Below are 15636 nucleotides of genomic sequence, written 5' to 3' on the forward strand. Positions count from 1 at the left end.
TCGAATGTTATGTATGCTGGCACACACACAGCTGAAACATGACTACATTTAGCCTTCTAGCTCATCAATATAGCTCTGAATAGTGTGTGTGTGTGTGTGTGTGTGTGTGTGTGTGTGTGTGTGTGTGTGTGTGTGTGTGTGTGTGTGCTGCCTGGCATTACTGGGCAACTGGACAGCATCATGGTGAAGAGAAAAGAGGGAGAGAGAGAAAGGAAGAGATAGAGAAAGAGTGTGTGTTTGGTTGGCATTTGGCAAAAAGAAATCAGGAAAGAAGCCTGATGTAGAGCACTGCTGAGGAGGAAGCAACGACATTTTTCTGTGAGTAAAATACAGCAATAATAGCAAAAGTGATCATTTATGTTCATAATGTTAAGGTGGTGTTAATTATCCAGGCTGTAACCAGAAAACCAGTGGGACTATCCACTAGCTCCCATTGGATGAAGGTCTTAGTCTGCTCCTCAGTCTCAGGATGACGGTTACTTATTCCAGTAAAGTCGCCAACGCCACCTTCTTCGGTTTTCACCAGCTGCTGCTGCGCTGGAAGGGGAGCATCTACAAGCTGCTGTACCGAGAGTTCATCCTGTTTGCTCTGCTGTACACCGTCCTCAGCGTCGTATACAGGTCAAACACACACACACAGTCACAGGAAGGGAAGCGACAGTGTCGTATTACAGCTGTGCATCATGCAAGTGTTTCTTTTAAATTCTTGTAAATTTCAACATAGTTACTAATAAATATTGCTACACTGTCCAGAGTGGCTGATACAACTCAAAACTCGATGTAATGTCGGATGAGTCCCTAAAAGTGAAGCCAAAATATAGCCTCGCTCTAGTGGTTATAAGCTCCGCCCCTTTTTGGTTAGCAACATGAGCCAGCCAAAAACATTTTTTTCATCTTGTGAATGATTAATGTTCATATTCTGTGAGCAAAAGTTTGATCTTAGAGTGTTTCAGAAGGGGAAGAAGCTAAATGAGCTTTATTCTGTCTGAATCTTTCAGCTCTTTCTGAAGTTTTTATTTTCCAAAACTTTCATTTTGGTTTTTAGTTTTTAGTTTTAGCTCTCTGTCATAACCTTAGTATCAAGATCCAGTATGCAATGAACTGGGATTATTTTAAAGCGTAAATCATACAAAACAAACCACTAAATCAGTTGCCCTAAATTGTTAAACTTTTTTTTGACAGATCCATGGGACCACTGCATTTTTTCCCCTGCTATCTAATCTGTGAGAACAAAATATTAGTAGAATCTGATACAACAACAGCTAAGCTCAGACTTGGGTAAAACAGGAGGTGGGACCTAGTAACACGATCTCCTCTTTCTAAAACTATGTCTCAGCGGCTCTTGTTTTTGATATTATCTTCATATATATTTAAGAAAAGATCTATTTCACAGCCCCAAACCTGCCGAATTCCTTTATTGCAGCAGGGAAAACAATGAACACATTATTTAGCAAAATATCTTAAATAAAGTATAACAGCTCACTACAATAAATATAATATGACAGAATAAATTAACTTGATGAGACTGTTGTACAAAACAAACAACATGACTGAGTTATCATTTATATATGCTACAAATGAAACTTGACTATTTAGCTTTCATCAAGTTGTAACCACATATCTGACTCCAGGCAAACAGGATGTGAGCCTTCTATGCAATTTCGTTAAAGGTTTTATATTAAATAACTAATACAGTATATCAGAAAATGTCTGTGTAGAAAAAGATTTATCTGACTTTGTATTTCTGAATAGAAGCACATATTGGCCAACAGACCTGCAGCTTATTGTAGTTCATTCAGAAACTTTCTGATTGGCTGAAGAGTAACTTCAGAAGAATTTCTCATATGTTAGATTCTTAGTTGCTGGCAGTGACGACGGTTTCTTCTGTCCTCTAGGATTGTGCTCTCCGAGGATCAGAAGAGACTGTTTGAGAAACTTTCCATGTACTGTGACAAATATGCTGAACAGATCCCCGTCACCTTCGTCTTGGGTATGTTAGCTGACAAACCATAGCTTTACTTTTATTTCAATAGTCTTCTAGTATTTTTCTTTTAAAAGAAACATACAGGCTAATTCCATTTTTAACCTCATGGTTAGACCTTTCTGTCTGACTTCATAGAACTGTAAAGCCTCTGTGAGTGTGTTAGTGCTGTGGTTGTAGTGGATTTTTTGGGCAGGAAGGTAGAGCAACTTTTTTGTTATGTTTTCTTTTTGACAGATGTGTTTAATAATTTCTTAAAAATGCTTTCTGTAAAGCACTTTATAATATTGTTTAGAAAAATGCTTATATAAAAGACTTTATTATTATTATTATTATTATTATTATTATTATTATTTTAACTGTTCAGCAAGCCACAATTTTTTTTTAACATAACTGCAGTAAAAATTCTCCACAAACATGTTGCAGAGTCCAGTTCAGGGACTTAGTTGGAGTCGAGTGTACCATGTGCTACAGTCCCCATTGTCTGCACAAGGTCCTAACCTTAAAGCTTACTACTATCTGAACTGATGACATGTAAAACACATGAATCATCACATGGACGATTGTTCTGAAAGAAACACTTCCAGACTAAAGTAGACGTCACTGTGGTGAATGGTTGAGTTACATATCTGATATTCATCTTGTCCATTCATGAAAAAGTCTTAATTATACAGTAAGCATATTTAGTTGCTATATTTTACTTAATATATTTATATTTTAAAAACAAGCTTTATGATCATTTAACCAGTGATTCTCAGATACTGGAAGAGATTACATAACATTTTATTATCTTCCTAGATTTCATTCCTAATGCCTTACAGACTTGTGAGATTCTCAGGGGATTGAAGAACGTAGCCGACCTGTGTTATTATTATACTAATGTAAAAATTAAGTCTAATAAAAAAAAGAGCGACATGAAAACTCAAATATAACTGTAAGTGTGTTTCCTGCTTGAGCAGAGAGCTGAACAGAGGGGGTGTTTGGTTGCCTCATTAGCAGCCTGCTAATGGAATCGGATCATTAAAGAGGAGAACAGGCTAAAAGCAGGATGAATGTTTGTGTAGCTGATCTCCACCCACCATCACCACCACCATCCCAGGATGCATATTCACTATGTTTGTTAACCGAAAAAAAGATTAAAACCCGACAGTTCCTAAAATGTGGTTTTTCCAGAAAATAAAAGACAAATAGTGTCAGTAACTAAAGTAAATGCCAAAAACAGGAGATGTATGTGCATGAGTTGACAATTTATCAAAGTATCCAGACAAAAATGACCCATGGTCTTAAATGACTGTGATGACATCAACAACACAATGTAACAAAATAGGTGTCGTGTCCTGCAGCGAGTGCTCTTTAGTTTTGTTTAAATTAAACTCATTTGTGCAGATGTGAAAATGTTAATCACACTTGGAGCCATATGCAGAGTACAGTTTTGCTCAAAACATTTCCCAGATAAATATGAATTTTAGGATTAACCAAAAAAATAGTCCTGTTTTTGTTTCTGTCACTCCCGCTCCGCACACATGGCCAATAAGAGGACTTCACACTACCATGTGGTTTGAGTGACATATTTTAGTTTGTGTGGCGTTTGAATTTTTCTACGTGTGAAATCAGACAATAGAGGAAACTAACAAGTTTAAAAACTCATCAACTGATTTGGACCAGAGTAAATGAACTGTAAAAATGCCCTTGCAGTAAGTGAATTGACCTTAGAGTCTCTAATATACAATGTGGACTCACGAGAAAATCAGGTTCAGAGTAATATTGCACTGAAAACAGTCACTTCACATAGTTTGGGCATCCTGGGCTTTATTCTGGAGGTTTTCCCAGCGGGAAAAATTGTGTGGGAACCCCTGGATAGACCAGGAAACATCATATATCCAATCAGTCCTTAGAGGACACACACACTCTTTATAAGAGATAATCAAGGTAATGCCATCCATTGATTCTCTGCTTATTTTCAAGTTTCAATAGATTTTCGTTTTTCTGTGTGGGTGCGTTACTCACAGATAGCTGATGATTAGTGCTAAGTAGCATCCAGGTAAATCTCACTCACCAAAACTCAACCTCACAGCCAGCCATGTTATTTGTCAGATAATTGTATTAAAAGTGCTCCAAACACAGTCCAGAATTAAAGAATTTCATTTGGCTGAGGTAAAGCCTAGCAGACATTTAGATCATACATCCACCTGTCTGATATCACCTGTTGATAGCTGAGAAGACCTCAGAGGAGGTCTGGATATATCTGGACTATGTTGGACGGAGGTCTGGATATGTGGCAGAAAAAGAAATAAATGCACTTCTGGTATTTTGCAAACTGCAACATGAAGTTTTCAAGCTACAACTGTGAACTGTGTGTGAGACTCAAGTCCACATTTAGTACCACTGTGTGTCCTTTATGCACGCCTGTAAATGTGTGCACACTGGGTCATTGCCATATATTTCAGGTGGTTAAGATTTAAGATTTTAACAAACACCTGGCTGTCACTTTACAGTTTATTGGATTTACAGGGGATCAAAGAACAAGGGCGTTATTATAATAATCCCAGGATACGCCAAGCTAATATTACCCACTGAGAACAGGGCTTAGTGCTGACTGACAGACATGTGTTGTGTTTGAATACTAAAGTATATCATAAGAGTTTGATAAGATCTCTATCAAACTCTTAGCCTCTCACGATGTGTCCTTCATGTTAAATGTGCTTGCAGCAACATCATTGTAAGTCAGCATGACATGATTATTTATTTACTGCTGTAAAAGAGCTCAATTGTTTGGATAGGTTGCATTATCACAACAGTTACAAATTATTATGTGTTAACTGAATATAAATGTTTTAGGTTTTTATGTGACTCTGGTGGTGAATCGGTGGTGGAATCAGTTTGTTAACCTGCCCTGGCCGGACAGACTCATGTTCCACATCTCCAGGTACAGTCTACATCTCTAATGTGCCCTCTACAGGCCACAAGTACCCACTACAAAAACACTGCCCTCTACAGGCACAGACAGGAACTCACAGACTTTACATCAAAGATAGACAAATGTAGCCACTAAGAATCCATAATTAACTTATTTAGAAGCTACCTTGTCTTGTTTAGTGATTTGGAAACACTTCAGTGCCCCGTGCAAAACGAGCCTGAATACACAAGAATAATAAGGTGTGGTTAGCTGACGATAATCATGAACTCCATTTTTGTCTTCTATCTTTCTACAGCTGTGTTCAGGGTAAAGACGAATATGGCCGCCTGCTGCGCCGGACATTGGTACGTTACGTTAACCTCACATCGCTCCTCATCTTCCGCTCCGTCAGCACGGCTGTCTGCAAACGATTCCCGACCATGGATCATGTGGTCGAGGCAGGTTAGAGCCTGAGTATTTTAGTGTGTATCAGCTGTATTTCAAAATGAGCACACTGTGATCTTAGTGTGTCTTAACTAGAAATATAAAAGTCAGAGTTTGGCTCCTCGCCACTTCAATTTCTTCCTGATATCACTCCAAGGACTATCTTGTTATTGGCCAATTAAAGAAGTACTTTGGGCTGATACTCTGTCAACAAAACCTAAACATCTGTCTGCATGGAAGCGTTATGTCTGAAACTGCTTTGGAACAATATGATCCATCATTTTATTTAAATAGTCTATCAACATGAATCCAACACTGACTTATTTTAAACAATGTTTTTTCCCCATCTGTAGGTTTCATGACACCTGAGGAGAGGAAGGTGTTTGAGAACGTTCGTTCTCCTCACCTGAAGTACTGGATCCCTGTTGTCTGGTTCTCCAACCTGGCGTCTAAAGCTCGGCAGGAAGGACGCATCCAAGACAGCATCGACCTGCAGAACATTCTCAACGTGACTATAAAAATGCACTTTTATGGCGAGAGAACGCCGCAGGGATAATGTGTCACTGTTGTTGGCCGACAGGGCAGTTAGCGTCGCCGTGGTTCGCTTCATAGAAATTGCTTAGCAACATAATCTCCATAAACTCACAACACTTTTATGATTTTGTAAGCATAAATTCAAACACAAGAAATAAATTGCATAGATGAACGACGCCGCAGTGACTTTACCACCACCACAGGTTCTTGTTTTTGCCATGAAGACGTTTATCATCATTAGTATAATTTAGTCACTTATTAGCAAATCCCTTCCCTGGGGCACACTAAAGCTTAAAATATTAGCCTGGGTATTTTATTTATTTTATCTTTTTCATGTTTGGAAAAAAGCAAAATTGACTAAGGGTGGACATAGCTTCTATGACAACATCCTATCTTTGGAAGCCCTATTTTGAAGCCTCAAGACTGACATCAACCAGATTTGGTGAAAGAAAGTTGAGATGTAAGGTGTGTATCTTCATTAATATTTTAGCACTTATTAGCTGTTATGCGTTCAGCGCGTTATCCACAAGCTCAGCTGTGGATAATTTCTCTGCTCCATGATTGCCAAGAAAATTCTGGACATGCTACATGAATTCTTCACGTGGTGATGATCCATTAGGCTTCGGTTTCGTTTTGAACACGTCATCAAACATCAGTTCACGTATTTCACGACCAACAAAAACACCTTCCTTAATGTTGGCTTCACTTTTCTGGAAAATAAATTTATTGCTTAAATGCTGAAATGCATCGGTGTTTCTGCCCAGTCATTGAAGTTGTCCAATACTTCATAACTAAAAAACACAACAAGCTAAACAAAAACAGTTTTTACATTTGGCATCAGCAAGTAAAATCTGCTACAGCACAGGTGAAAAACTGCCAGTACCAAAATGCTTGTTGACTGGTGTCAGACCCAGAAGCTATGTCCATCTTTTATACTGTTTACAGCTGCAAAAAGATTTTTGATCCTGTAGAAGTGCGTAACAGACCAGCCATTAGACCTGATCTCTGTAAACACTTTCCCAGTGGTTTTAAGGGCTCAGCCACTTACGTCTCATAATGTATCACTATTAATTTAACTACATGCTTATATCTTACATTATCATAATAACATCATGGTAAAAAACAATACAGTATGGCCATTAAAGATCAGTATAATCAGATAACCTTAATATTTTTTCCAATGCTGCCATTTGATTACAGACATATGCTGTTAGAGAGGAAAAAGCTCTTAAGCACTCAAAGCACACTCATTCATCCTTTGGAGCCAGTTTAGATCCTAAAACCCCCGTTAGCCTGTGACCACATAAAGGAGACATGTAGGTAATGTGACACTCAGCTTTCCCAGAACGGCAGATGAGACTCTTTTTCCAATTAGCCTACTGAGTTACAGAAATTCACAGTTTGCTGGCAGCTGGGGAAAGACTGCTGTTTCCTCTCTGTGTTAGGAAATGAATCGCTTCAGGACCTGGTGTGCGACTCTTTTTGGCTACAACTGGGTCGGTGTCCCTCTGGTTTACACACAGGTCTGTGTCCGTCGTCTCTGTTTCGTACTTGCCACAGCAGCATGTTTGATACGGATGTAGCTCATGTAATCACATCATAATCATTACACTAACTGAATCAGAGCTCTGAATCGCCCACAGAGAGAAGAAGGAATCTGAACAACACTCTCACTCTCTCTCTCCTTTTAGGTTGTCACTCTTGCTGTCTACACCTTTTTCTTTGCTTGTCTAATTGGTCGACAGTTTCTTGACCACACCCGTGGTTACCAAGGTCATGACCTTGACCTGTACGTCCCCGTTTTCACCTTGCTGCAGTTCTTCTTCTACTGTGGCTGGCTTAAGGTCAAATAAATTTTTTACTACAATTTGTGAATATGTAAAACAAACTTGTGAATTTATATTTTTAGTCAGAGACTCCACCAGAGTAGCTTTGCATGACTCATAATTCAAGCAAAACAAGAAACATGACATCGAGCCTGGTGTGTCATGTCTCATTAAGTCACACCTCTGTGAAAGCCCACTGTTGTCTGATTGGTTCCTGTCTGGAAGCCTGCAGAGGGGCTTTTGTGCTGTTCTGGCAATACTTTAAAAAGTAAAATTTAGTTTTGGACTTCTTTATTCCTCAAGTTTGCTATACAACAAAATATATTTATGCAGATATTTTTCATGGAAGATGTGTCCTACAGTTTCACAGAGACAGAGTAACGTATGCTAATGTATGTAATCTACAAGACTGCATATTCAAAAATTCAAGTACTTATTTATCTAGTACTAAATGCAGAGATAAGATAGGCAGTAATAAGCCAAAAACACACACAGTTCTTATGCTTCAGTACAAAATTAGAACTCAAATGTAGACAAACACAAACAAAATGTATTTTTAATGGAAGGAGTACAATTAATAAAAGCAGAAGGAGGATGCTGATTGGGAAATAAGACCACGTTTATATGAGATATTTCAGATTAATTATTTAATAACACATGTTAGTGTTATAGCTATTTATCTGCATACGTGTTTTACATGTAATATGTAATGCAGAAAATTATGTGTCTATCTTGTTTTTCTTCTGCTTGAAACACATCAGTACATTTGTGGCTGACCTCTTTCATCTCATGACGTATTTCTGTTATATAAATAACACAAAGTTAATAATAATCTACTTGGTGGAGACGAGCCAGAAATATTGCATGAGCCAGAGTGTCACAAGTAGTGTGGTTATAAATGTTTTGTTCTCAGTGTCATGGTAAAAGAAACTAAAGCTGCTTCATCCTCTCAAAAACAATATTTTGTAGAAATTGGAGATACATATACTGGTATCACTATAATGCAAGCAATGTTGAAAAATCCCTTAAACAGAGACGAGGAAACCTACAGAGCAGTGACAACGGCCATCTCGATTGTCATGAGCAGTAGTAATATTTATTTTTTTACATATAGGCAGTTTTGTGTTTTTAGTTTGACTGATTTTCAGACATGTTTGTTTGTTTGTTTGGCAGGTAGCAGAGCAGCTGATCAACCCGTTTGGCGATGATGACGATGACTTTGAGGCAAACTGGATCATCGACAGGAACCTTCAGGTCAGCAATGACGGAGGCTCAAAGTCTCTTATATTTATGTTCTTATGTTCTGGTAGAACCAACACTTTTGACTTTATCGTGGACAGAAAGGGAACATGAGAAACTGTTGTGGTTTGTCAGGGAGCAGAACGGAATAGATGGAAAGGAGCTGCCTACACGTTTCTCCTGCTGGACAAAAATATACTCTGGAACATTTCCACACTTGGTTTTATTTTTACATCACGCAAGGAAGTCAAGCACATGATGCCACATGAGGCCCAGCTACACACAATTTAAACACAAGCTACTCGAAAGCAAGTTTTAGAGTAAACTTTTACTTTTTACTCTGTTTCATTTCACTCTAAATGAATTTCCACATCAATCCCATATGGAAAAGAAATAGTAAAAACATATATGATTTACTCATGAAAGTGGCCACTTTCATGAGTAAATCATATATAAATCATATAAGGCTTACATGATTTACTCATGAAAGTGGCCACTTTCATGAGTAAATCATATATAAATCATATAAGGCTTACATGATTTACTCATGAAAGTGGCCACTTTCATGAGTAAATCATATATAAATCATATAAGGCTTACATGATTTACTCATGAAAGTGGCCACTTTCTCATTACTTTCATATATTTTTTTAGTAAGTATACAAAACATACAAGTTTCATTATATAATTTTTCAAGGGATCTTATATGTGTTTTCACTCTTCATACAAGTTTCATACAAGACAGATAAAAACTTTATAAGATTTATATATATCTTTTCCATGTGGGATCCGCACTAAATAAATCATAATGACAAAGCTTACAACATGGATTTTTGTATTTATAAGAAAATAGAAATCAAAATTAAATAGTTTTTACATTTCCATTGTTTTGTGTAACAGTTAATATTCTGAATAAATAATTCAAACTTTTATTAGCATGCTAGAACTAGAACTACGACTATATATTTGCAAATATGAAATCACAAAAACATATAAAAGACCAAAACTACCCAATTCACTCATTCATGAATAAATTACTAAATTACTCAAATGAAGAATGCATTACAGACCCCAAAATAATAGAAAAAATATATATGGACATCAGTTGATTCCTAAAATGTGACATTTGATGTTTCTCATTCAGTGAGCTTCTATATTCATTTTTCTTTGTATTACATCCTGTTGATTTACTGACCATTTAATTTGTCATTTATTTATTGATTTTGGTCAAAGTTGTTGTTTCCATAATCTGTTTTATTTTTCATTCTGGCTAAACATTTAGCCCATATTATACTTTAAATCACACCCTTGTTTACATAAAAAAAAAAAGAGAAAATGCAGAAAAAAAAAAGATAATAATAACAAAAAATAAATAAATCAGTAATTTAAAATCTGTGAATTATTGGGGAAATACAATGGGAAAATAAAGGAATAAACAGAAATAAAGAAATAAACTAACATTGAACAAGTTGGTAAATAAGAAGAAAATGAAAGCAGTAAATAAATGAATAAATAAATGTGACAAAATAAATCAGAAACAACAACAAGGTTAGAAAATAAACTAACAAGAAAAGCAAATGTGATATTTAATACAACATATTGTGCCATCTTTTATAAATTCCTTACTTCCTTTAAGTATAAAAAATAATTAAAAATATTGCTGAACTCTTTTCAGTTGTGATTTAGGCAGTTTTCTTCCTTCTTATAGTTGTATAATAATATCCATTCTTCCAAGAAGCACAATCAACCAACCGGATTAGATTTGACTATGAAAGATTCTCCTGTTAAATTATTGGTAGATTTTCTTACCAATTTAATCTTACTTAATTAATTTTTATAAATAATGTCTCTTGAAAACTGAACACGCCTCATTCTTCCTCTTTACCTGTTCCTGCAGGTGTCTCTCCTGGCAGTGGATGAGATGCACATGAACATGCCTCACATGACCAAAGACATTTACTGGAATGACTGTGATGCACGGCCACCATACACGCTGGCTGCTGCAGACTACTGCATCCCCTCATTTCTTGGCTCCACCACCGACATGGGGTCAGGGATCAAGTTTAGCGGCTGATGCACAGTTATAATCCTCTAGAGAACAAACATTTTTCCTGAAGGACGTGTTGGAGTTTATGTTTCACATTGTAGCTCAGTCTGTGTGGGTGTATTGTCACAGACGTGCTAGTTGTTATAGAATTAGTTTTTTTAGAGAAGTTTTATCAGCATGACAAATTCTTTTTCAATGTCTCTTCCAGTCTCTCGGAAATCCTGCAGTTTGACGACACTGATGTTAGCCACGACCATCAGCGGCAACAGGACTATACTTTGCCGCGGCGCCAAGAGTCGGTAAAATGTTTATTGCTTTCATTTTTTAATTTAAAATTGATTTCTGGAAAAAAGGAGGTAAGTATAAAAACTGCAGAGAGTAGAAAAATAAGTACTTGTGAAAATGTAAATAAGGGTGTTGACCTTGAGAGATATTATTTGTTAAACAGTTTAATCATGAGGCCTTAACTTAAGCCTTTCTTTGGATTTGTTATACTTTTCCTTGTTTTTTTGCCATATATGTCCTATTCCAGTGTTGGATGTTCATATTAAACCAACCTTTTAATAGGAAGGCCAATGTACAAGTACCGTATTTTTCGGACCGTAAGGCGCACTGTCGATGAACCTGTCTGTGTTCATTCATAAGGCGCACCGGATTAAAAGCCGCATTAAGCGAAACAAAACAGTCTGATAAGACAAACTTTACTCAACTCATTCTTCTTGCTTGCGCCACTTCCAGCATTGATTCATTAATGTTGAATTCTCTCGCAGGTGCTCTATTCCCATATTGTTGCAGTATATTTATGACAACCTCGTACTGTAGATGGATTATCTCAGTTGTTCTCCTAAGTGAAGTTTGGTCCGTTTACAGCATCCTGCCATGCAATTGCCTTTGCCCCTAACTATTGGGAACCCTCACGTTAACTTTTATCGAGTGGAAAAAAGTTAACATTCATCCCCCAGCTTCATTGTGTTTATGTTATGCTAACATAGCTGTGTTGCTAGCGATCACATAGCACATCATTATATACCAGCTAGCCCAACTTCAGTAAACCTACAAAAGTCACTGCTGTTTAGTTTTCTGTCTTGGGTCTGTTGGAAGTGATAGCAGAGCTGTACGTTTTAATTTTTTCAGTAATCTCTCAGTCAGAACATTACATATTCTGTTTTGATGGGTGCCTGGATGTTAAACTTAATTGTTACACCTGGTAAAGCAGCAATGCTGATCATTTTATTAAAGATGAAAGAATTTAGACAGTTTGTAACGCTCAGTGATGCCGCAGTGTTTTGGACCTGAAGCGGACGCGTTTTGGTCCGAGATTACCCCGCGAGACTCCTTACTATGGTAGCCATAATGCTCCGACAATCCATCAAGTGGTGTGGCTTCTTAGCTTACCAAAGTCATACTAAAACATTTTTTGACAGATTTTTTGAGTGCCGTATACCACATAAAATCGGTTCGAGGTCAGTAAGCACAACCAGAAGTTATACATATGGTGCACCGGATTATAAGGCGCACTGTTGATTTTTGAGAAAATTAAAGGATTTTAAGTGCGTCTTATGGTGCAGAAAATACCGTAACCCCTGTGTGGTAAACCCTAAGGCTTTAAATTGTTCTAAATGCTTTGTTGCTGGTGATTTTTTTCTGCACTCAGACCTGTTTGATGTCACAGAGAAGGGATATTCCTTTTTTGGTCATCAGATTCACAGAAACCCCACCCACGTTGTGTCAAAGCTGTTAATTTATGAGAGGCAGCCAATCAGAAAAATGTTGGCTTATAGGGATGGTGACCTTAAAGGGATGGCTTGTTTGATAAGTAAGATGGACTGAAGGACTCCATCAAAGTCCAGTAAATGATACATAAGAATGATTTTTGAACTGTGAATCATACAAAGCTACTCTTGTACAGCAGAAGAATAAAAATATAGAACAATTTGAAACCTGTTAAATTTAAAGCTTTGACATTAGGTACTAATGATAAAGTCTTTAAGTTCAGATTCTGAGTATATTTTAATGTTTGCAGGTTTTGGGTCGGGTCCGCCGTCTGCTTAGTGTTCAGGAACCTCCTGACCTCCGACCCCCTCGACCCATCTTCAAACGACATAGCAGTGATGCAACTGGCAGTTTCTTCCCAGATGTCAGGTATTAGAATATTTAAAGTATGAATAGATGTGTAACTGGTATCCTACTGATAGTACCAAAGGTTCCTATTTAATAATTTATATATTAAGATCCAGCTGTCCACAGATTACAATGATCTGATCTTTTATGTTTTCTGTTGGTCATTTCTAAATCCAGGGTCAATGCAGGACCAGGGATCAATGTTCCACTGTCCTCGCTGTTCATGTCTCAGCCTTCCATGGACACTTTGTCCACCTTAAGGGAGGTCAACAGCAACCCACCCTCACCGGAAAGCTCCATTTCTGTTTTCCCCCAGCTTGTCATCAGCCCTCCATTATGTGGCGACGTTTGCCAGAATGTGGATTCATATACCAAACCTCAGAATGGCCTGAATCCTTCCCCCACTGATGAAGCCCCAGGCTCAGAAACCCTAAGGTGATCAGCCAGTGTCCTTTTTAACGATATTCAACTCCATGTTCGGCCATCAAACTTCATTTTGAGATAAAAGGTTTTGAAAATTTAATAATTATACCCCAGTATTTTATAATCTTAGACTTGCCCTTTAGGTGAGAATTAATTTTTTTCTTTTTGTATTTCCAGGACTGCGTCCTCTCTCTGTTGTTCCCCCACTCAACTTGGGCCCAAAGAATTTCGGTGGACAACTGTCAATGGCCATAATCGTCAGCCAACCAAACCACGGGGGCGTCAGTTCTCACTCCAGTTCTCCAGGCAGACTTCAAAGGCATCGGTCCGCAGCCTGCCAAGTCCTAAAGGACTGGGGCGGCGGAGAAAAGGACTGGCTCGATTCCAGTCCAGGAGATCCCCTGGTCCAACCTCAGACACTCTGCAGCTCCCTGACCCCGATTACGACTTCCAGGGAATAACAGGGACTCAGGAGGATGAGAAGGAAGAAACCAACGACAATGAAGAGGTCAAAAACACCAGCTCCCAATCAGAGAGTTTCGAAAAGAAATAAGAACCAGCCACAACTTCAGCTGTTCAGTAAGACCAAACTGAGTAACATGAATACCCACGTTGCCTAAGAAGAAGACTCTTTAATGTTGTTGTTGTTTTTAACCAAAAATACTTGGAAAACAGGATATACATGGCCTCTTAAGGGATGTATTTAAGCTAGGTTTTTGGGTTTATCAGTTGTTGCCACCATGATCTATCAAAAAATAAACCGCAAACAACTATTCTTCAGTTCTAGCATGAACCCCCATTTTAATCCTGTGAGGTTTAACTTATTATTAAAGATAAATACTCCTGACCCCGCTGACAATGTTTAATAGCATGTAGTGTTTTTTTTAAGAAATGTTCTCCCAAGCTTCCTCATTCTAGCAATCAAATCATTTTATAATTAAATCAATCATTGTAGTAACACACATCAAAAACAATGTCCCCCCCCCCCCCCCCCCCCCCCAAAAAAAAACAGCCCCCAAAAAACAGATCTTCTCATACAGTTACTGAAAAATATTTTTATCCAACAATATATTTATGCCCAATCTTAATTACTTGACTGAAATACCTTGGAAATTGAACAAGTTTAAAACTTGTACCCTTGTAAACCCTTGTACTAAATGGTGAACTTCAAATTTAAAATGGGAAATCATAAATCACTGTGATGAGCCACACTCTGGAGGGTTAAACACTGAAATCCATCACTTAGATCATTCATTTTGCCATCTCAATTCAGGAACTTCATCCAGGGCAACTGCCGATTTAAGCTAATTATCTGTATATTCATCTACAGTCCAAATGCAAATTTTTTTTTCATAAAGATGCATAAAAATTGTGCTGTTTAACTCACCATATGGTGTTTTGTGTGAATTTTCTTTTCCCTGAATTTGTGTATCAGAATGTGCAAATTGAGCATGGCCCAATGAGACGTTAAGTAGCACATTAAAAAGAAATTTGCTGGAATTACTCTTTAATCCTGGTATTCCAAAGATTACAAAACCCCCATAAATGATTCCTTAAAAAAATTAGAAATGAGGCAAAATGAGACAAAATAATCAACAATTATTAGAGTTGAAACGTGTGCAAAAAAACCCAAACAAAGAACAACAAAAAAACAAAACAAGCCTGTGTATCTTTGTGATTTTTCTAGCTGAAGAATAACTTCCAGCCCACATGAGAACATTTCAAGTTAGCTGTTTATGCTGAAAGAATGGGGGGGGGGGGGGGGGGGGGGTTCTCATCCACTTCAATAAAATCTTCTTGGATGCCATCTGGTGGCCATTAGAGCTGTAACACTTAATGAAACACTGGTACTCAGGGGATAAGAACAAAATCTTCTTTCTTTGTGTGATTACTATAAATCACACGTGCTTTTGTAAATGTAGATAAAGTGATGAATGTACAATCCCTGTTGCTGCTGTTAAATCTCCAATAACTGTACCTTTTCAAATAAAATGTTAACTTTGTGGTCATTGGGGCAGAAGTAATGGCTAATGTATCGTCAGCAATATTCAGCAGTTTCTAGACAGTTATTTGTCCTTAATGTATTTGGAGAATGATGTGAGAACAATAATAGGCCAGAGAATGA

General features: G+C 37.5%; 1 protein-coding gene across 4 annotated transcripts; it reads left to right on the forward strand.

Moving 5' to 3' along the window:
- The first annotated feature begins 121 nt into the window (after nt 1-121).
- LOC120735997 (bestrophin-3-like) lies at nt 122-15520 on the forward strand. Of its 4 annotated transcripts, none has more exons than XR_005696396.1 (14): nt 122-318; nt 393-621; nt 1896-1990; nt 4820-4907; nt 5194-5339; nt 5675-5829; nt 7301-7378; nt 7547-7699; nt 8855-8935; nt 10818-10969; nt 11176-11266; nt 12991-13109; nt 13266-13596; nt 13689-13801. XR_005696396.1 is itself a non-coding variant. In XM_040035912.1 (14 exons), exons 2-14 carry the CDS (start codon nt 470-472, stop codon nt 14062-14064), a joined length of 1944 nt encoding a protein of 647 aa, XP_039891846.1. In that variant the 5' UTR covers nt 128-318; nt 404-469; the 3' UTR covers nt 14065-15520. The 4 variants fall into 4 exon arrangements, 3 of the variants coding, with proteins under 3 accessions (XP_039891846.1, XP_039891845.1, XP_039891847.1); XM_040035912.1 differs by having other exon boundaries at nt 128-318; nt 404-621; nt 13266-13523; nt 13689-15520; XM_040035911.1 differs by having other exon boundaries at nt 129-318; nt 13266-13523; nt 13689-15520.
- The last annotated feature ends 116 nt before the right edge of the window (nt 15521-15636 follow it).

The sequence above is a fragment of the Simochromis diagramma genome, unplaced genomic scaffold (genome assembly GCF_900408965.1).
Source record: "Simochromis diagramma unplaced genomic scaffold, fSimDia1.1 OVJJ01000816.1, whole genome shotgun sequence".
Taxonomy (NCBI): Eukaryota; Metazoa; Chordata; class Actinopteri; order Cichliformes; family Cichlidae; genus Simochromis; species Simochromis diagramma.

Bases quoted from the DNA above. Each gene is read 5' to 3' on its own strand.
- LOC120735997 (XM_040035912.1), top strand. From the start codon at position 470: ATGACGGTTACTTATTCCAGTAAAGTCGCCAACGCCACCTTCTTCGGT. The intron at 4,908-5,193 runs GTACAGTCTACA...ATCTTTCTACAG, and splicing joins CTCATGTTCCACATCTCCAG to CTGTGTTCAGGGTAAAGACG. The intron at 10,970-11,175 runs GTCAGGGATCAA...TGTCTCTTCCAG, and splicing joins GGCTCCACCACCGACATGGG to TCTCTCGGAAATCCTGCAGT.